The 21,374-nt window shown below is 50.0% G+C and overlaps 1 protein-coding gene across 2 annotated transcripts; it reads left to right on the top strand.

The window, feature by feature from the left end:
- The first annotated feature begins 744 nt into the window (after positions 1–744).
- On the top strand, positions 745–20,940 carry LAS1L (LAS1 like ribosome biogenesis factor). 2 transcript variants are annotated; one of them, XM_063083280.1, is made up of 14 exons: positions 807–1,088; positions 1,847–1,972; positions 3,160–3,229; positions 4,038–4,119; positions 4,981–5,265; positions 5,600–5,646; positions 6,486–6,595; positions 8,381–8,466; positions 8,806–8,856; positions 9,117–9,323; positions 9,668–9,815; positions 15,188–15,762; positions 18,573–18,723; positions 20,622–20,940. In XM_063083280.1, exons 1-14 carry the CDS (start codon positions 898–900, stop codon positions 20,746–20,748), a joined length of 2,256 nt encoding a protein of 751 aa, XP_062939350.1. In that variant the 5' UTR covers positions 807–897; the 3' UTR covers positions 20,749–20,940. The 2 variants fall into 2 exon arrangements, with proteins under 2 accessions (XP_062939351.1, XP_062939350.1); XM_063083281.1 differs by lacking the exon at positions 8,806–8,856 and having other exon boundaries at positions 745–1,088.
- The last annotated feature ends 434 nt before the right edge of the window (positions 20,941–21,374 follow it).

The raw sequence follows: 21,374 nt of genomic DNA, 5'->3' as shown, positions 1-21,374 counted from the left end.
AAGTCCACACGGTAGCAAAACTAAGATAAGACTAGAACCCAGGTCTCTATACTCTCAAGATAACTCTCATCCCAGTCACTCAGGACTCATATCACTGTGCAGTAACAGGCTGGTACCAATTAGAGGGCAGGGCTCCTGGGTACCGCCAAGAAAGCAGATTTTTTAACCCCAATTTTAGCTATTTAGATATTAGATATGTGTTCTGTAGTCCCGCTTCAGTGTCCATAGCATTTTCCTGGGTTAGGGTCTGATTAACGGCAATAAAAGCATACTTAAAAGCACATTTGTAGGGCCCACCCCGTGGCTCACTCGGGAGAGTGCGGCGCTGGGAGCGCAGCAGCGCTCCCGCCGCGGGTTCGGATCCTATATAGGGATGGCCGGTTCGCTCACTGGCTGAGCACGGTCACACAAAAAAAGGACAAAACAAAACAAACAAAAAAAAGCACATTTGTAGGAAGTACACCGGACAACCACAATCCCTCTGTTGCCCGCCAAGGGGCGCAAAATAAAATTCCTCCTGTAGCCCGGACACCGGACACACCCCTTCCGGTCTGGGACAGAGCCCGTTAGCAACCAGGAAATTAGCGGAACCTTGAGGCTGAACACTTGCTGCCGGTAGGGTTGCTTTATGAAAAAAACACTTCCGGCCAGCCGGGCTATAACCCGACCTGTGCTAAGGTCGACTCCCAACCCTCACGTTCCGATTGGCCACGCTAACGCTGGAAGGCAGGGTTGCGTCTGGGTTACGCTCTTCCATGGGCTGCTGGCACGGTGGCGGCTTGGAGTCGGGTAGCACATCGATCTGAAGGCTGCGCGGAGCACCGCGGCTCGGGGCTTGGCGTCGATCTCAGTGTCTGGTGGGAATCCGGGGCTGAGTCAGGTCTGGGTCCCCGGGAGATGGATCGTATGTGGAATGCGTGGAAAGGAAAATACGTCGGAGGGAAAGGGTCTTCGCCACTTTGGGCCCAAGGCGTCGTGGTCGCCTGGCTCAGCAGGGCCGAGTGGGACCAGGTGATGGTCTATCTGTTCTGTGACGACCATAAGTTGCAACGGTACGCGCTGAACCGCATCACCGTGTGGAGGAGCAGGTAAGGCGGTGGGCTCAGCCCTTTTGCCAGCGTGCCGGTGGCGCCTCACCTCTTCCTTTGTCAAATTCCTATAAGGCTGTATTCTCCAGTCTTACTCTAAATTGCCTAAAGTTGCTCTTCTCCCAAGTGCCTGGGAGAAAGTGACAGCCAAGCTCTTGTACTAATCCCGGTTGTGGATGGAAAGTAAGGGGATATGTCTCAACAATTCTCTTGTCATATCTGTGAGGTTTAACCCTTACCTCCGAAAAGTGACCTTCTCTCATCTTGGGGAGGGCCCGGAGGGACCAGTAGTGGAGCCTGAGCCAGGACTTAAGGAGCAGGTTAGCACCCTAGGGTGGAGTTCCGATTCGAATTAGGGAGGATGGAGAAGGGTCTTGCCTGCAAAACCATGTTTGGGTGGGGTGTTTCAGTCCAATTGTTAAGATTGAGTTGGGGGCAGACTAACAAGTGATAAGGGGCTTCCCTAGCAGAAACGGTTCAGTGTTTCGAGGTGAAAGAATGGGATGTGTCCACACAACTGTTGATTGACAGTACAGCAGTTAGGTGTCCTGTGTATGCCCTAGCCAGCTGTTCATGCTCTGTATACTGTTGGATCCCACAGACATTACCCTCTGTCTTCCCACCTTCTTATTTTGTGTCTGTTCATGCACGTTTGAACCAGTATATAATGGGAATAGCCTACCACAACCTAGGTTCTGAGGTGGAAGGTGGACCAGAGTAAGGGGCCGTTATGATGGTGCTGGACTGTGACCCTTTAGGTTAGGCAACGAACTCCCCCTGGCAGTGGCTTCTACCGCTGACCTGGTACGCTGTAAGCTCGTGGATATAACTGGTGGCTTGGGCACGGATGAACTTAAACTGCTGTATGGCATGGCATTGGTCAGGTAAGACCTGCATGGGGTAGGGGTGGGGGTTGGCTTTGACGATGGGGGTAGGGGAGTGTTAAGTATGTGATAATACTTGAGGTGCTACCTGAAGCAAAAAGCCCTGCGTGTCCCTGAGTGTGGGTCAGCCTGTGATTGCTTGACTTGGCAGCTTTTGGTACCCCTTGTCAACACATGTCTCTTTTTCTTTCCTTTTCTTGGAAGCCTTCTCTTTTCCACTTTTCTTTCCCTCTTGGGATTGGGGGGGGTGGGTCTTGGTCAAACCTGGTGATCTCTGTGGGTCTCTTCAGGCTTTTAACAGTCTGATATTTTTTCTTCCCTTTTAACTCCTCACCCAGAAGAACTTTTCTGAATGGTTCGATATCCGTGGTCGTAATTTAATGTGGATTTTCCAACCCTATCCCTGTCTATACCTAGTACCATCCTTTTCTCCTTCTTTCCACCATGAACACTGAAAGGTTGCTGAGTTGTGGAAGTGGAGAACATGGGCTCGGAGTTACTGACTGGCAGAGTGACTCAGTGCTTTTAGCTGTCTCATACACATCAAGAAAAATGTTGCCACTGAGTTTTCTCATTTGTCAAAGCCTTTGCTCATCTCATAGTATTCATCTTGTCTGCCTTGAGGTCCTCCCTTGCTCTTCTTACCTTCTCCATCATTTAGTTGTGCTCCCCATATCATCTGATGTAGTCCTTTGTTCTAGCGCTTATAACATATGTTCTAGGGCCAGCCTGTGGCTCACTCGGGAGAGTGTGGTGCTGATAACACCAAGGCCACGGGTTCGGATCCCATATAGGGATGGCCGGTTAGCTCACTGGGTGAGCGTGGTGCTGACAACACCAAGACAAGGGTTAAGATCCCCTTACCGGTCATCTTTAAAAAAAAAAATAATAATAATAACAACATATGTTCTAGCATAATATGTTATATCATGTCATGATTATTTATCCTAGACTGAACTCTTCAAGGTCAGAGCAGTGTCATATTCATCTGTATGGCTTTAGTAAAGAGCAGACTGTCAGTAAATATTGGAGTGGATGGAATCATTTCTGCTCTGGCTGACAGCCGCCATAACGACAGGACAGTGAGTGGAATGGTTGTGGAAATACAAGGTGTCAGTACCTCAGCAAGATGTTTTGTGTAAAACAGTTCCTTGGGCTTGTACCACTTATTTCTCCCCTGACCCCAGGTTTGTGAATCTCATCTCAGAGAGGAAGACTAAGTATGTCAAGCTCCCCCTCAGGTTCCTGGCTCAGGAGGTGCGTATGATAAAGTGGCCTTCCTCAATTTTCTCTCTCCAGGAGGGCTCACTAAGTGGGACATGGGGTAATGTGGGCACACAGTCAGACTAGCTCATCCCATCACTACCAGCCAAGCCCAGCAAGAACCCCAAGCCTCAGCTTTGAGCTTAAAAGAAGCAGAATTGCTCCCTTGCTCATGAGTGGTATCTCAGTGGACCTGGCCTGCCCAGCTTCCTGGGAGTGGCCCAGTGAAGCTGAGGAGCCCGAATGTACCACTGGGTGGGGACAGGAAGGAGATGGCAGTCACAGCACATACCCTCGGGGAGCTGACAGTCTGAGGAAAGAGACAGCTTAGCCAAGCAGCATGAAGATGCCAGACATTCCTGCCCTAAGTGAGTATATGAAGTGTGTAGAGGCCCAGAAGGCAGGTGTGTTCTTAGTCATGGAGAGAAGCTTCCTGGAGGAGGTGTGGGAGGAATGGAGGCGTAAAGGGTACTCAAGGAGAGGGACAGGGCAGAGGGAGGCGGGAAAAGTTCATTGTTAATGCTCATTCACAGGAATCTCTTTGTTGGAAGAGGGTGGTTGATGGTTGGTGGTTGGGGGAAGTGAGTGCCTTTTCTGATTTTCAAGAATCACCTCCACAGAACAGTAAAAAAGAACCTCATTTTGAATCATGGCTCTGCCACTAAGACTGGAATCTTCTCTCAGGACTTCAGTTTCTCTATCTGTAAAATGGGGGGATGGGTGGTAAAGATAATTCATCTTTAGGTCCCTTCCAGCTTTAATATTTTCTAATTTCTGTACTCAAACCCTCCCCTACAATCAGGTGGACATTCCAGAATGGATTGTGGAACTTCGTCATGAGTTGACCCACAAAAAAATGCCCCATATAAATGACTGCCGCAGAGGTGAGTCCCCAGCGGGTATGCCTATCTCAGTTAGGCCCAGGGGCCTGGGCTGGGTGGCACTGGGGATAGAGGGATCGGGTCTCCACCTGGGGTCAGGACCAGGATTAGGGTGAGACAAGTGAGGCACTTGCCTTGGGCACAAAATTTAAGGGGGTGTCAAAAGCTCAGTAATCAAGGTAAATAACATTTTAATGTGGAAAAATCCACAATGAATAAAATGTCAAAAGTTTAAATAAAAACAGGATTAGTATTATTGATTTCTCCTTTTGCTTCAGTCTCCAATATGGCTTGGCAGGGCACTGTTCTGATCCTGTTTTGAACCTTGATTACAGAGTATTTTGGTTTCCCTTTAATTTGCTCCTGAGGTAGTATCTCATTAGCCTCATCCACTTCACCCTGGGCGGGGGGGGGGGGGGTTGTTGAGAGGTGTGAGATATCAACAGTGTCATGAACCTCATTAGACACCCACTCCATCCCAATTAAGAACCCATGATTTAGCCTAGCTCTTTGTGATGGGGAAGCTGAGATCTAGAAAAAAGAAAAGACCTGGCCAAAGCCATGCAGCTAGTGGGGCTGGGTCCTAGTTGTCCCACTTACCAGCCCCTTGATGTTTTTGGCATCCCATCTCTAAGTCCAATATTAGTTTTTTCTAAGAAAGGTGCCAGTGAGCAACAGAAAGCAAAGAACAGGGGGCTGCTTCTGGATATTTGAGATTTGAGCCTTCTTGGAACCAAGCTTCTTCCCTAGGGCCTTCCCATAATGCTCACAAGATAAGTCTTGGGGCTGAGAGGGCTGGGGGCCTGCTAGCTGCTCACCTGTGGCTCTTCCTTTGGCCCTTCCTGTCTTCTTCCCCTCCTCTAGGCTGCTACTTTGTCCTGGATTGGCTCCAGAAGACCTACTGGTGCCGCCAACTGGAGAACAGCCTGAGAGAGACCTGGGAGTTGGAGGAGGACAGGGAAGAGACAGATGAAGAGGACCAAGAAGAAGAAAAGAACATCATCGTTGATGACATCACAGAACAGAGACCAGAGCCTCAGGCCAATGGGAAAGGTGCAAAGTTGGATGTCAGGGATGATGAAGACAGCAAAGGCAGCAAAGAGGTGGATTCTCATTTGGAAAAGACTGCGAGACATAAAGAGTTGTATGGTAGGTATCCTTGAGGGCAGAGAGGGGCCCATGAGCCTAGAAAGCGCAAGCTTAGGTTTAGCACTGGTTACTTCCCTGGCTCAGCATTTCCTCTAGGACTATGAGTCCTAGCTTAAAAAATTACTGTCACAAATCATCTTCCTGGCTAGTTTCCATACTGTAGTGGCTATCACATTTGCCTCACAAACCATCTATATTGAGCCCTGTGGAGTAGGAGAGGAAGGAATTCTAATTTCCAATTTACAACTCAAGAAATGAGGTGAGAGGGTCTCAGCGTCCCAGCAGGGGACTGACTGGGCTGGCCATCCTATATGTCTCCCCATTTTGTTTGCAGAAAGAGCCCGAGAACTGCTGGTATCATACGAAGAGGAGCAGTTTAAGGTAAGAAAGTGCCCTTGACCTAGCGTGCTCTCACCTGCCCCAACCATTTGTTCCCTCTTGCCAGCTATCTGAGAGAGAAGTCTTGAGAAGGAATTTGAAAGAAAAGTGACAAAGCATGAGGGAACTTCTCAGGAAAAAGAGAGAGGAAAACTAGGAAGGAGACAAGAGGAGCAGAGTCCAAATTGGGTGGTCCTTCACACCGATGGAAGAGAGATGATTAAGTGGAAAATCTGGCCCACTGGGTAGTAGGGAACAACTGGGAATGAATAGTCGCATAGCCTTGCAGTCCCGCAGCTGACCAACAGATGGGGCCCAAGAACTTTGCCAGATCAGGTGAGCTGGAGGGGTGCTGTTTTAGGGACGGAGGTAGATCAGAAACTATTTAGCTCAACCCTCCCTTTTCACAGACAAAGAAATCGAAGCCATGGATGAGTGAAGGGGCAGGCTCAAGGTCGTATATACAGTTGGTAGCACCAGGATGAGAACCTGGGTTTCTTCTCTTTCTTCAATAACCATTGCCACCCCTCGGTCCAAGGTTTTCTTTCCATATCCAACCAAATGCCCCTATTGGACATCTCAGTATTGTGGTATCTGGTGATTGGGAGCCACAGGGAATTTGGTAGAGGGATGGGGGTGGGAAGAGGAGGAGAAAGTCTGGCATTTGAGGGTCAGGTTATTTTTGGTTTCAGGGCCAATAGAGGAGGTATGGGCCTACACCTGCATGCCCTGCCCTATCTCCTGAAGGGCAAAGCTGAGAGGTCCTATGGGAAGGGATCCTACAGGGGTGGGGGTGGGTTGTCTGGCTGAACCAGCCTTCTAATGGGACCTTCTTTGCGTAGGTGCTGGAGAAATTTAGGTATTTACCTCAGGCCATTAAGGCGTGGAATATCCTGTCCCCACGTGTAGAATGCATCCTGGCAGAACTCAAGGGCATATCGTGGGAGAACAGGTTTGTAAGTAGGTAATCGGGGGCTACCAACTCTAGGTTAGACGCTGGCAACCTCACTGAGATTGGTCTCCATATTCTAGCTTGCCAACCTCTGCTGTAGGAAATCCCAGGGGTAATCCTGATCCCCCACAAGGTGACCCTGCATTCTACATGACCCTCTGCCCTTCGCCCTTGCCTATTTTGAGTCACTAGAGGGCCAGAGGAAGGAATGTCCACTGTCATCCATTCCCTGGCCAGCTTTACTCCTCTTTGTCAGGTTAGGTGTGGAGCTTTTGGCAACTAGGAAAAGCCCTTGAGCCTACGACCTCGCTGCCTAGCCCTTGTTCTACTTTGAACTAAAAGATATATGGTGGGCACTGTTAGTGTTTTCTTTCGAACTGCTGTTGGAGGGTGTCAGCATCCCCTGGATAGTCGTGGTTGGGGGGACAGAGGAGGGGCCTTCTCAGGGCCTGGCTCCTAGATACTAAGTGCCACCTCTCTTAGTATGGCCATGAGCCTCCCCCCCCCCCCCGCCCCCCAGTGCTCAGTTTAAGCAAGAGCAGACAAATAGTATCTTTAACCATTTCTCTTTCCTCTCTAGCTCTTGGGGGCTTTCTACCTATATTCAGCTGGAAATGGCTTTAGGGAACTTTGTACTGAGAACCTGTAGAGGCAGTGTTAGACTTTCCCACCTAGGGAGAGGTTGGAAGGAATCTGGGATGGAGCAGAGAGTGTAGGTATAGGTAGGTGGTATAGGTAGTAGAGCAGGCCTGGGTGGGAGTCTACAGTGTAGGCTGGAATCGCCCCTGGAATCTTCTCTTTATTTCCAGGGTATAGCTAGTTCCTAAAGGTGTTTTATCAGTGTTTCCCAGCCTAGACTTCTTGGTGCCACCTTCAGCAGAGAGGTGGGTGGTGGCCCCCTTAACTGCTGGGAAAGCTATCCTTGTGCCTCCACACAGTCGTTTCTGCCTGGTAGTGCCAAGCAGGCAGCTGGCTGGCTGCTTCAAGTGTTCTTCTTGAGCCGAGGAACTGGGACATGGATGGAAGAATACCCATTTCCTCCTCAAGCCTGGTCTGCTGGAGAGAGGGATCTGAGTATGTCAACCCTCCAGGCATTAGGACAGCTTGGGAGTTCTTTGTCCCCCTCTAGGCCTGGTCAGCTAGGAGAGTCTCTTGCTCTGGAGGAATCAGCTTGGTTTAGGTTTGAGCTAGATGGGGATGAGCAGTTTACCCTATAGCCTATTCCTTTAACCCCTCTAACTTTGTTCTAAGTTCTTCGAGTCCCTACTAATAAGGCCTATGGATTATATTTGGTCCAGCAATTGAGTCCCCAAGGTTTCTACTTCTAGGATCTAAAAGAGGGCAGCCAGGGAGAAGGGGAGGGGAAGGGACTGATTGAGAGAAAAAGGATTGCAGGAACTAAAGTCTAAAAGCACTTAACATCATGATCCTTGGCATTTTTGGCATTTAACTCTTTCCTCTGTGGGCCTGGGACTTTTCTCCATCTGTGTTTCGAGGCTTGTTCAGCTAATGCTGTCCTCATTAAGGGCCTTAGATCAGCATGTGCTTGGTAATTGCCTGTTCAAAAATTCACTGATCCCAGCCTCTGGCCCAGCTACTGCCCCAGGAAGCTAAAGCCTAATATGTAACTGCCAGCTGCCTTCCTCCCTGCTCCTCTCCCCCTTCCTCCCCCACCACCCAATGCTGCTTTGGTCACTTGAGCCAGAGGCATTAGCTGCCTTGGGGGTGGGAGGGGGAGTAGGAGTCTTCTGCCAGCTTCAGTTTGCTAGTGTCCTCTCATTCCAGGGAGCCTGTGCTGGATGCTTTCCTGGATGATGGCTTCCTCATCCCCACATTCGAGCAGTTGGTGGCTTTGCAGATAGACTATGAAGGTAGGGATCTGGGGGCTCACTGCAGCCTTAAGGTTCTGTTTCCTGGGTGGGAACACTAGAGATGGGCTGGGAGGCAAGGGCTGTTTCCTGCCATTCCATGGCCTTTGGAAGCCCTGCAGCCCTCCTGGCAGAGCAGAACAGGTAGCCCCACTGATATGCAGTTGTTGGGCTGTCCTTAGGTGGCCTGGATTGCAAGGGTGGGGGGGGGTACAGTTGGGGGGGGATCTTAATTCCATTTTTGTGCCGTGTTCATTGTGATTTAGCCACTAACTAGAGAGCTAGAACAGCAGAACTGGAAGGGCCTGGTGAGTCATCTAGTCCTGCATCCTCATGTTACAGATGGTCAGACTGAGGTCCAGAGAGGGGAAGGTACTGACCCAGAGTCACAGAGTGAGTTACCGACAAAGCTGAAGCTAGAACCAGATCTCTTTTTCTTTTATACTTTAAGTCAGTTGTTGGTTGCCACATACTAACTAGTCTTTCTCTTCCCGCTCTTCTGCTCTCCTCTTTCCTGCTGTTCTGCGATGGCAACTCTCTTGTTGTTGGTGGGGCTCACTGATGCGTGCACGCTCTCTGTCTCCCTCTTTGGCTCGTGTTCTCTCCCCCGCAATTGTTCCTCCCCTCTTCAATGGGTGTCCCTCATGAACCAGAAAACGTGGACTTGAATGACATCCTGGTGCCAAAGCCGTTCTCTCAGTTCTGGCAGCCCCTGCTCAGGGGTTTGCACTCCCAGACATTTACACAGGCCCTGCTGGAGAGGATGTTCTCTGAGCTGCCAGCCTTGGGGGACAGAGGGATCCGGCCCACCTACATCCTCAGATGGACCATTGAACTGATCGTGGCCAACACCAAGACTGGTGAGGGAGACTATTCCCAGAGCCTAAGGCAGCCCAGGCAGGAGCATCTGCCACTGTCCTCGGCTCTCTGCTGAGAAACACCAGGCAGACACCTCCCTTGTTAAAGGTTTAGGTTTGCCCAAGAGGGCCCCGCAGCAGCAGTGGACAAATCGCCCTCTTTCCTTTTCTTCTCACAGCCATCTAAACTGGGCTGGGGCAAAGTGCCCTGAATGCTTTGAGCAGTTGGGAGGTATAGGGCGGGGAATCTGGTGGGATGGGGAGGGACAGAGCCAAACTTTTCGAGGTGTAAGGTTGGGTGGGGGGCTCACTGTTTCCTTCTCCTCATGCCCTCTCTTCTGTCTCAGGACGGAATGCTCACCGATTTTCTGCAAGCCAGTGGGAAGCAAGAAGGAACTGGAGGCTGTTCAACTGCTCTGCCTCCCTTGACTGGCCCCGGGTGGTTGAGTCCTGCTTGGGCTCACCTTGCTGGGCCAGCCCTGAACTCCTTCAGCTGTAAGTCTCTTGAATTCCATCTGGTAAGAGGGTGAGGCCCTTCAAGCAGAAAGGCCACACAGCCCTAGAATGGCCAAATTGGAAAGGCTCTTTAGAGGACATCTAGCCCAGTTCCCCTCCCACAGACAGATGGGTGAACTGAGTCCAGAGAGGGTATTCTTGCTTAAGATCTGACAGCTTAAGACCTGACTAAACTAAGTCCAGTATGGGAATGGATGAGACAATCCTACTAGAGTATTTAGCACAGTGGCCTGCACAGAGTAATGCACAATAAATGGTAGCTGCTGTTTATCGCTGAACCCAGGTCTTCTGATTCCAAGCCGAGTGCTGTTTCCTCTATTTAATCTTCCCAAAGTATACCTCTGATAGTTGCTCAGCAACTTTCAGTGGCTTCCTATTGTCTTCCTGGTGAAGTCTAAGCTTCTTAGCCTGGTGTTCAAAGATCTTTCTGATTCTGGCCCAACCTATCATGGTGACCATACCTCCCATGAGGCCCCTTTACCCAATCCACCTGGGTTCTGTGGTCAAACTGAATATTGCACTGGTTCCTATAAATACCTGTCATTGTCTCCCTTTCCTTTTCTCTGTCACTTCCTGCCCCTAAGCTATTTCCCTCATACTCATGGAAGCCTTTAGCACCTGATTCTCTTCCTGTTTTCTGGAGCAGTATCTGTTTGATTTGGGTGACCCATCTGATACTCTGTAGCTCCTCAACTTCAGTGACCTTTGTTCTCCACTCAGCAACTCATTTCCATCATTCAGAGCTATTCCACCTCTGAAAGCTGACATCCTAGCATCCCACTTGGTGACCACCACCTCTTGTCCTCTAGTTCTTCCCTTCGCATCCCATGATATCTGCTGTTTGCCTGCATCCGGAACTCCATCCCTCCATTTTCTACCTCCCTTGATCTTGCTTCCTCTTGCTCCTGTCTGTGGTTGATCACTTCAGCCACTCATCATCAGCACCCTGAGCTCTGCCTATCCTTTGCCCTATCTGACTTGCAAATCCCTGCGCTGGCTTTGATCCTCCACGCTCTGCTTCCCCCACTCCTCAGTCCGGGTAGCTGACTTCTGCTGGAGAAAACCACATAGCCCTGTGGATTGCTGCCACTGTAGAGGTATGATTTTTGATCTTGGGCTAGACCTCACTTCTGCTTGTCTAGACTTTTACTTGTTTTCTGACCACTGTCTCTCCCATTTCCTGACTATTCTAAACCCTTACACTCAAGCCCCTTACCCTCTCCCATTTCAACCTAGCTTCCTCAGGCACATGGAGGCATCCAGCAGGGCCCTCTTGAAGGTCCAGCTCTGAACTGATCTGCAACTGCACTCAACCTAATTGCCAGTTTCAGGGTGGGGTGGCCTTGTCCTGCCTCAAAGCTTGCTCCTCCATCTGCGCTGGAGCCACCTCTGCCAGTATCACTGGGGCCTCACCCCAGCCTCTCCCTTGCTCTGCTGGCTCTCACTCTTTAACCTATGAACGTGCCTGAGTTCTTCCTCATCTTAAAACAAAACAACAATAACAACAACGCAAACAAAACCTCCTTGGACCCTGCATCCCTCTTTTGGGTTGTCATTAGCTTATCACTCCTTTCCCTCCATCAGAACATCTCAAAAGAGTAGTATACACTCAGCAGTCTCGATTTCCTCACTACCCTCTTACTCCTCAACCTGCTGCAATTTGGCATTCATCTGCAAAGCTGCTTTAACTTCCTAATTACCAAATCCAGTCAGCCGTTGTCAGTCTGTGTCTGCCGTATCGATGCTATTTACCACTCCCTCCTTGAAATATCTGTGCTTATTACTACTTCGTATGAAGTGGTGAGTCCCAAATCTCTTTATCCCAGGCCTTTCCGCCAAAAGTCAGCCTCCTACTCGACGGCATGTTGGACATCTCCTCTTGGGTAGCCCACAGGCACCTTACTTTGACCAAAAGAGAATTGGTCATCTTATTCCCACCCTAACTCCAAAGTGATCTTTTTCCTCTGTTCCCCGTCTCACTTAGTGGCAGCACCATCTACCCTGTACTGTTGATTCTCAAATACTTCCCAAATCTGAGATTTTGTGTCACTATGTCTCCTTCCCTCTGTCAGACTAAGGTTTTCAAGGGCAAGGGCCCTGCATTAGCTGTCTGTGCCCAGCACACCACACAAGTCCAGGCACGAAACAGGCCTTAGTAAAAGTCATTGAACTGAACTGTCTCATTGCCAGCAGTGCTGTCCTTGATGGGAGCTGATTCAGTGCCTGGGAAATGAATGAAGTGGGAGTCTAGATGCGAAAACCTTCTTTGTCTCCTGATCTTCCTATTGAGTCCAAAAGTCTTTCTTAAACCCTGGTGGCATTTGGGACATAGTAATGTTTATAAGATAAAAAACGTGGCCTTGTAGACAAAGTCAGCCCAGGTAGGACCTCCAGGAGATGAGACTGAACCAAACAGCCACATCGCTAGATGTGGGTGCTCTAGACTAGAAGTGACATGGATGGGTGGGAAACTGGGAGGAAAAACAAAAGGTCCTGGAGGAGTCAGGAAGAGCATCACAGAGGAGGCATTTGAGCAATTTAAGCAGGAAAAAGAATAAAGGAAGTTTAAAAGTACAGAAGGAACATGGTATGTGTGTGGAATGGGGCGGAGGGTATGAAAAGATGAGAATGGAGAGGTTTGGATAGGTGGCCTTCAAGGTACTTTCCAGTCCTAAGTGCCTACAGAGTGGAAGCTGCTGGTCTTGGAGAAGTCTGGACCACAGAGATCTTCTCCCAATCTAAGCATACCAGAGGGATGTGACACGTGCCAGCACTAACAGCGGCTCATTGGGTACAATTCTTTGTGCGCAGATCCTGGCTTTCCCAGATAACCAGTGAATCTAGAGTTCTAATCACCCCATCGCACAGAGTGGGAAATAAAGCGGATTTGGGCAGGTATTGTGCTGCAAGTCATAGCAACTTTGCAAGTCAGAGCTGGGATCAGAATCTAGATAGCTTGTCTATAGTCCTGTGCTAGTCTAAAATGCTCCACTAGATTGTAAGAAAGCATCTGTTGTTAGACACATCAGAACTTGGCTTTTGTTTTCCCCAGAGAAAAAAATAAAAGATACCACTGGCAAATATATGTCAGGCATGGTGCTGTGTTTTTTTGTAGAGTTTACTTTATTTAATTTGACACAACAACCTTAGGAGGTGAGGATAGTATACCCTTATTTGACAGATAAGACATTGAGGCTCTGAGACGTGATATGACTTATTTAAAAGTCACAAGGTTTGTTGACAGTGGGACAGGGTTCTGGGCCCGGGTCGTATGACAAAATCCACCTTCTTTCCATCAGCCTGAACCTGTGACCTCAGTCGTGAGCTTTGACCAGACATACCTGAGGAAGGAGATGTATTTTAAGATTTGTATCACCCCTGCATGTTAGTGGTCAGACTACACAGCTTGAGATAGTGGTGGGTAATAATAAACCGCACTTATAAGGCATCTTGCCAGTATCAAGTGCCTGGGAATATTTATTATTAATCACACTAATGGACCACAGTGAGAGAGCAGAGTTCTTCTCTGGCTTTCCTCTAATAAAGCTGGAGGCTTGGGCTGGCCTGTGGCTCACTTGGGAGAGCGTGGTGCTGACAACACAAAGTCAAGGGTTAAGATCCCCTTACTGGTCATCTTTTAAAAGGAAAAGCAAAAAAAAAAAAAAAAAAAAAAAAAAAAAAAAGTTGGAGGCTTTTCAAGAACTTCCCCCAGCCAGCCAGTATCAATTCAATTTGAACCAGTGTCTTCTTGGAATATGAAATTAGCACCACAGAGAGTCTCCCAGATCCCAGCCCTGTCCCCACTGATCGGCGACCATGCATACATGTCCAGTCTGCATGTGCCCAGAGAGAAAACAGCCCAGTGGGTATACGGCCGGTCTGTAAGCCACCTGCCATTCAAACTGATACACCTAGAAGGAAACTTCATCTCTTCCTTCACCCCACCCATGCTTCTGGCAGTGACCAGGTGCCTATTAGGTCCTAGGTTCTGTGTGAGGCTCTGCTCTGTGAGGGATGCCAACCCTCTTCCTCCCTATGAACTCTGCTTCCCAGCAGCTCTGTATCGGTTGCTGGTTTTGTTGTTAGCACCATCTTCTGTGTGCACAGTGTTATCATCTTTAACCCTCCTCTGCCTGACCCCTGCAATTGGTTACCAAGCCCTGCTCTCTGTCTGACTGTCCTCCACAGCTTCTTTCCCTCCCATCTCCACCACCAGTGCCCTAGGTCAGCCCTCATGACTCGGGTCTGAACTGTTTGGAACAGGCTCTTCCCTGGTGTCTCTGCCTCCAGGCTGCCCCGTCCAGACCATCTTTCACACAGTCACCACGGTGATCTTCAGAAACACAGCCTTCACCTGTGCTTAGAGTTGGTGGGTGACCCCCCTGCCCCAACTCACAACATTTACCTTCCCAGCCTCCTTTTCCTTCCTCCCACGGCTCCTCAGCACAGGCCTTGCCCTCCAGCCAGACTACTGTCACCGCAAGGAGCACAGTGTGTTCGTTCTTGTCCCTGGTCCTCCAGGGCCCCACCTCCTACATGAAACCCCCCCTTGGTTTCTCCAGCCTCCTTGTGCTCTCTGCCTCCCCCTGGCTCCTGTAGTGCCCACAGTAGATCTGCAGTGCTCATCTGGCCTCCCTTCCACATCCTGCTTTGTCTTGTCAACCACTGCTTTTTTTTTTTTTTTTTTTCTCTTTTCCTTCATCCTAGGCTGGGCTGTAACCACTCCCACAAAGGGATCACTTTCTGTTCCATGCACGAGGAGCCCAGCACACTTCCACTGGGCATATCCTTGGAGCTCAGGACAGATTGTTCAGCTAAGGCCAGAGGAGAGAGGGAATTACCATTCTCATTTCCAGCTCTGCAGGCCCATTGGGTACTTTGTATGTTTACATAGTGTTTCAGTACGGACTAATAGCTATCATTTATCACATGCCCACTATGTGCCAGGCACTGTGCCAGGCATTCTTTTTTAAAAATTTAAAAATTTTTTATTTTTTTATTGATTATACATATTCATGGGGCAAGAGCTGACCGTCAAGATGTGGTGAGCAAATCAATACTATCAGCATGCCCACCATCTCTATGTGAGCTTTCTTATTCCTCCACACAACCCTGTAAGTTAGGTACTCATTTTCCTCCTTTTACTGAGAACGGAAGTAAGGCACAAAGACAAACCACAGAGCTAATTCAGGGTCCATGGTCCTGTTGTTTCTGTGTTATGTCTGCTCTACTGCACTGCCTTTCACAGGCACATCTGGAAGCTCAGAGACCAATTTCAAACCCTGGAGTGTTGTGGTATGAAATGATTTGAGATTTTGAATCTTTCTTACCTCATCCCTCTCTTTGCTTAGTGTCTTCAAAGCCATGGGGCAGGTGCTACCAGATGAAGAGCAGAAGAAGCTGCTGAGCATCTGTTCCATTTATACCCAGAGTGGAGAAAACTGCCTGATGCAAGAGGGCTCAGAGGTCTCCCCCATTGGGAAGTCTCCATACACACTGGACAGTCTGCATGGGAGCCTTGAACCAGCTGGCTCCAGCTTTGGGTCTGAAGGAAAGGCCCAGCAGCAGGAGGAGCAGGGCAGCTTTAATGATGTCAAGGAAGAAGAGAAGAATGAGAAAGAGGTCTTGCAAGACCAGGTGGAGGAGGAGGAAGAGGAAAAGGAAAATGATGACCAGGAAGAGGAAGAGGAGGATGAAGATGATGATGATGAAGGTGGTGGTGGTGGTTGTGGTGGTAGTGGTGGTGATGATGATGATGATGATGATGATGATGATGATGATGATGAAGAAGAAGAGGAGGAGGAGGAAGAGAGAATGGAGATCGGGTCTTTTTCTGTGGGGCAGGAGTCCCCCACTGCTGAGAATGCCAGGCTCCTGGCCCAGAAGAGAGAAGCTTTGCAGGGCTCTGCATGGCAAGTTAGCTTAGGTAAGAAGCCTTATATCCACTTTCTCCCCACACCAATTTCTTCCCTCTCTGGCCAGCTCTTAAGGCTTCCCTTCACCATTTCTTTCTTAGGGGAAGAGATGGAAAGTAGCAGGAGGTAGGCAATGCGAGGCCATCCTGGGAGTCAGCTTCCCTCCCCCTTAGGATAGAGCATGTAAGCTCCAGGGACCACTGTCAGGCTGTTGGCTGCTTCATGTAGAGATCATGTTGGGAGGGGATGGTGTGGGTGTGGGCACTGGGCAGTAAAAGGCAGAAGAAAAGAAGAGCTAGGGGGTATATATGTATATGATTCTGCACATGTTCTTCACATGCAGTGAGACAGTGTTCTCTGTGTATGAGTGTGTGTGTATGTACACATGGAAGCTGGCTGGCTGTAAGACAGGATTTTGCTGTGTGTATTAGAAAGAAGCAATCCACGGCATTTAAGTGAGAGAAACTGGAAGTGACATCAGAAGAGAGAATAAAGAGTGATATGGTTTTTAGGTATGCACACAAGTTAGTGAGACCAAAGCCAAGAGGGTGTGCAGGGAGGGTAGGTGATGGGAGAGTGGGGAACATGAATATGCTCCTCTGAGGATGGTCTTTTGAGTGCCCTCATTTACGTTAGGGAACAGGAACCTCAAGGCAGGGAGACCCAGAAGGGGTGACAGAATAGTCTGGTGTGTATGCATGTACACACTGGAGGCAGGGGCACAGTTTATATGCTAGAGCCTGAGGGAGGGAAGGAAGACAGCTGGGCCTGGTGTGGTATAGGGTGAGCATGGTAGGGAGTGACAAGGAGCAAGTGGGAGGGGAGGCAGTGAAGGAGCTTATGTGGAAACTTGTAGGCTTTGCCCTTGTGTGGACAGGTGTGGAAAGACTAGGGCATGAAGAAGAACCCTGAGTGCTAGGGGTGGGAGAATGTGTTTATGTCTTTGTGTGTGTGTGTGTATGGGTGTGTCCCAGGCCTGCTGGACAGACCATGGCACAGTGACAGAAACATCTTAGGGCTAGGAGGGCTGTGTTTGGGGGTCTTTGTAAATATCAAAAGGGAGGGACATTGACATAGGCAGAAGAATGTGTGTGTGTGTGTGTGTGTGTGTGAGAGAGAGAGAGAGAGAGAGAAGTAGGGGCAGTAAAAGAAGGCATTGTGAAGTGGGCTGTAGTGCATGCGCATGTGTGATCATGTATATTTTTGGAAGGGTAGGCAGGGCCGCCGAGATGCATGAGGACCAAGAGTTATCTGTATGAGAGAGAAGCTGTAGCACCAAGAGGTGGGGGTCTATGGAGTGGCGTGGAAACAGGCAGTGAGGCAGCCATCCAGAGGTGGCCTATGTGTTTGTGCTATCATTGAGGGGACATGTACAAGGGTGTCAGGCTAAAGAGGCAGGGGCAGTGATGTAGACAGGGTTGGGGATATTAGTGATGGGGAGGGTGATCAGGTCAGTGACAGACAGAGCCCCTGTGCACGAAGGTGTTTCTGTATCATAGAGCAATGCTGGGCATTTAGACAGGCATGACTTCTTGTAAGAGAGCTGGGAGCTGGGAGATGGGCAGACAGAGGAACAGCCCTTCCTGAGGGGCTTCTGTATGGGTTACACAAAGAGCTGGTCCAGGGTTGATTCTTTACAGAATGCCAGGGGCATTAGGATGGAGAATTCTTGACAGAGAGTAGCAGGGAGATGTAGGAGGCCAGAAACAGAATCTACGTGGAAGAGCTTGCTGGTGAAGGCTTCACCTGAAAACATTGGATGTATCTGTGTAAGGATGGGGAGGGAGGTATTTCATATGATACTGTATGGAGGGTGGTGTAGTGATATGACAGATGCGGGTGGGGAATACCTGGCATGGCCCATCCTAAAGTGGAGTATGGGGGTTGTGAACTTGGAAAGGCTAGGGTGTTTAATCTTTCCCTCTGCCTCTTGCCATTGCTTCTGTTTGTGCACACACATTTGTGAGGAGGTAGGGACATGAAGATCTCTGGTTTGTGTGTCTATGAATGAGAGGTGTGGGAGGCAGGTAGTGAAACTGGGGACTTTCATTGAATGGAGTGCTTGGTATTTGTGCTTCTGTTTATATACTTGGGTGGTGGTGGGTGGGACGTTCAGTGAGACAGCCTTTCCCTAGAGAAGGGGTGTTCTTTGTGCATTTGAGGGCAAGAAGACCTTACCAGGGGTCAGGGGAGCATATTACCTCTGAGGTGGGTGTCGGCGTATCTCTCCAGGCAAGGCCACTAGGAAAGGATGTGGCATTCAGACACATCAGGGGGTTTGTGTGAAGATGTGTAGGAAAATCTAGGTCATTCAGATACTCTGAGGTATGGATGGGTTTGGAGAAGGGGTGCTGTGGGAATTCTGGGACATCCAGACCGTCCAGGATGTGTGTGCACGTATGTGTGTGTGTTTGTGTGTGTACACAGGCGGGGGAATAGGGGTGATGGTGAGAGGTTGAGGCAGTGATACAGCCAGGTCTGAAGAAGTTGTCTGTGTCTTTGTGGGGATGTGCCTGGGAAAGTGGGAGAAGAGCAGAAAGGAACAAAAATGTCTGTAGTTGTGTGCTTGTGTGTGTGTGTGTGTGTGTGTGTGTGTATAAACACATAGAGGGGAAGAAGTGCCGTGAAGAGTGTGTGGTGGGTCACGAAGGTAGAGGAGCTCATGAGAAGCGATACAGAGAGGAGTGAGGTTGGAGGTACTCAGAGAGCCTGTGGTGAGCAGGCTAAGTGAGGTGGGTAGATGAACAGGGTGGGTGGGCCTGTGTGCCATTTGGAGAACCAGCTCATCAGCCCACTCTTGCCACCTCCCTTTGCTCCACAGAAGATGTGCAATGGGACACATTCCCCTTAGGCCAAATGCCAGGTCAGACTGAGGACCCAGCAGAGCTTATGCTGGAGAATTATGACACCATGTATCTTTTGGACCAGCCTGTGCTAGAGCGGCGGCTGGAACCCCCGAAGTGCAAGTCTGGGTGAGTGCCCACGGCAGCAGGATTTCTCATCCCCTTTCTCTGCTGCCTGTGGGAGGGAGAGGAGGAGACAAAGTGGGGTGGGTGGGGGAGGTAGCTGTTCCCAGTCAGGGACTAAATGAGTGAAGTATAAGCTCCAGTCCCCGGCTGGGCCCTTGTCAGGACTCCCTGCCTCTAGTGTGGGGAGCCAGTGAAGTAGCCATGAAGAACTGGCTTGGCTCCCCTCTCTGACTGCATCCAGATTGTGTGTGAGTGGATGTGTGTATGCATGCATTTTGGGAGGCGAGGGGTTTATAGCTTTCAATGGATTCTCTAAAGGGTCCACCACTCCTAAAAGGTCAAGAACAGATGCTGTAATCCAGCTTGCTCATGTTCCTGAGGAGAAAACTGAGGCTCAGAAAGGGGAAGAGATTTCTCCAAAGGTGCACAGAGTAATCAGTAGGCCTCCCCACACTGTCCAGGCATCTTGGTAGCAAGGCCTGCGCAGGGCTCCGTGTTCTCCCTCGAAACTCGCCTCTGGATCACAGGCGTGGGAGCCCATGGGTCATCAGGGAGCCAGGAACCAAGCAGCCCTTGCTGAAGGGCTATGCTGGTAACACAAAGGAGCCCATCCAGAGGGCCTGTACATTCCAGAATGCTGGGCCACTGTGACCAGGAGAATCCTGTGAGTACCAGAGAGAGACCCCTTTGGGCCCCTGAAATTGAGATTCTATCCCTGTGCTACCTGCTCACTCCCTGGGACATGAGCCCTGCTTCATCTGGGCATTCTGGGAGAGGGCTGTAGAACCCAGGGGCCCCAGCAGCAAGCCAGGCCCAAGGCAATGCCATGGACTCTGTCCAAAGCCAGGGAGCCACAGTCCTCTTGGAGAGGAGACGAGGCAGCTGGGGAAGCCAGGTGGTCTCTAGTTGGGGGTGGGATTTATGTGTTTGAGAGAGGTTCCCTCTCCCCTCAGCCTCCAGCCTGACCCTGGGTAAGGCTGGCTTGATGAGCACCAAGACATCAATGGTGAAGTGTGGGCAGGTGGAGCTGTTAAATCAAGAAGGAAGTTGATTCTGCCCAGTTCCCACACTCCTTGTAGTAGGGAGGCTTCCTCTGCTGGAGCAGGACATGCCCACCTCTGCTCCTTGTCTTAGCTCCATCCCTGACTTGGCTATGTGGCCTTGGGCAAGTCCTTTCTCAACTCTGGGCCTCAGTTTCCTTGTCTGTAAGATTGTGGGTGATGGGAGGGGATGGGACTAGATTATTTCTAAGGGTTTTTTCAGCTGCAGTAGTGTATGGATCTGCCTGAAGGGAAGGATGATGGCTTTACTCTCAGTTGTCACCCTCACCCAGCTGGAAGGACCTTTGACCTGCAGAAAGCAGGGGAAGCAAGAGTGTTTTCAGCAAAGCTAGGGAGAGGGAGGGCAGTCATCTTCTTAGAGCAATCTTGCAATCATGGGATGGGACCTGGGCCTAGCCCTAAAGCCCAAGCCTGGGCCTTGGGCTCTTTAACAAGCTATTGGGTATGGGAGGGATCCAGCCCCCAAGCTCTAGGGCTTTGGAAGGAGGCCCTGTTAAGGCACCCACTTTCAGTATCTTTCTGGGGATGGGGTGGTGTGGGGTCCCCTCCCCTACATCAACCCAAACAGTTCTGTTTTAATCTGGTATATGTCCTGGAGCTCTGCATAAAGCTTCATCTGAAAAGTTCCACTCCTCCTTCCCTCCCTCCTTTCTCCAACTGAGGGCACGGCACAGCCACTCCAGGGGCCCAACTGAAGTTTCTCAGTTTTGCTCCAGTCTTTTTGTAAAGCCAGGCAGGACGGTGGGCCCTTCCTATAGACACTTAGATATCAGGCTCCCTTGGTCCCTTCAGAGCCTAAAGCTGCCTTTTTCCCAGACTGACCCTCTACTCTCTCCACAGCACCCTGGGCCTGAGCTGTGGTGTCAGCAGTGGCAACTGCAGCAACAGCAGCAGTAGCAACTTTGAGGGCCTTCTCTGGAGCCAGGGGCAGCTGCATGGGCTCAAAACTGGCCTGCAGCTCTTCTGATGCCTTCTGTGGTGCAAGTGTTCATCCAGCCCTTTTTGCCATTGGGGGTGGCAACAGCCCACCCATGATGCACCTGATGCTCTGTGAAACAGTTTGGGAGACAGCCCGGATCAGCCACATCAATTTGGCTTTCCACCATGGTGGAATTTCGAATGTTTGGGTTTTTGTTTTGTTTTGTTTTAAAAAACAATAAACAGGCAACTGTCACTTTGGTATTTGTGAGATGAGGGGGTGTGTGCTGGGGTAGACTAATGTAGTTCTCGCTCTTTACTGTGGGTGCTCCAGAAGGTAGAATCATAATAGGGCTTTGAACAGGAACTGGGTCCTGAGGCTCCTTGGGCCCGTTGGCCCTGATTGCTTTCACAGCCAGGCTCCACCCATACTTTCTGCCTGACTCCTCACACCGTTTTTGCTCACCTCAGCTATAGTATGGAGCCAGCTCACTTGGAAGCATCAGGCCCCAGAGGAAAGGCATTGCTGGCCACACAGCCTAGCCAGGAGTGGGAGGGCTTGCTCAGAGCCTCCCTGACAGTGGGAAGACTCCTTCCTGCTGCTGCCCAGCAGGCTTCCTGCTCATCTCCTTGCCTGCCCTAACTGGGCACCAAATAGCAGTTGAAAGCCACGGA

The sequence above is a fragment of the Cynocephalus volans genome, chromosome X, assembly GCF_027409185.1.
Source record: "Cynocephalus volans isolate mCynVol1 chromosome X, mCynVol1.pri, whole genome shotgun sequence".
NCBI lineage: Eukaryota > Metazoa > Chordata > Mammalia > Dermoptera > Cynocephalidae > Cynocephalus > Cynocephalus volans.
The sequence above is the reverse complement of the archived record's forward strand: the minus strand, read 5'-3'. Positions and strand labels throughout refer to the sequence as shown.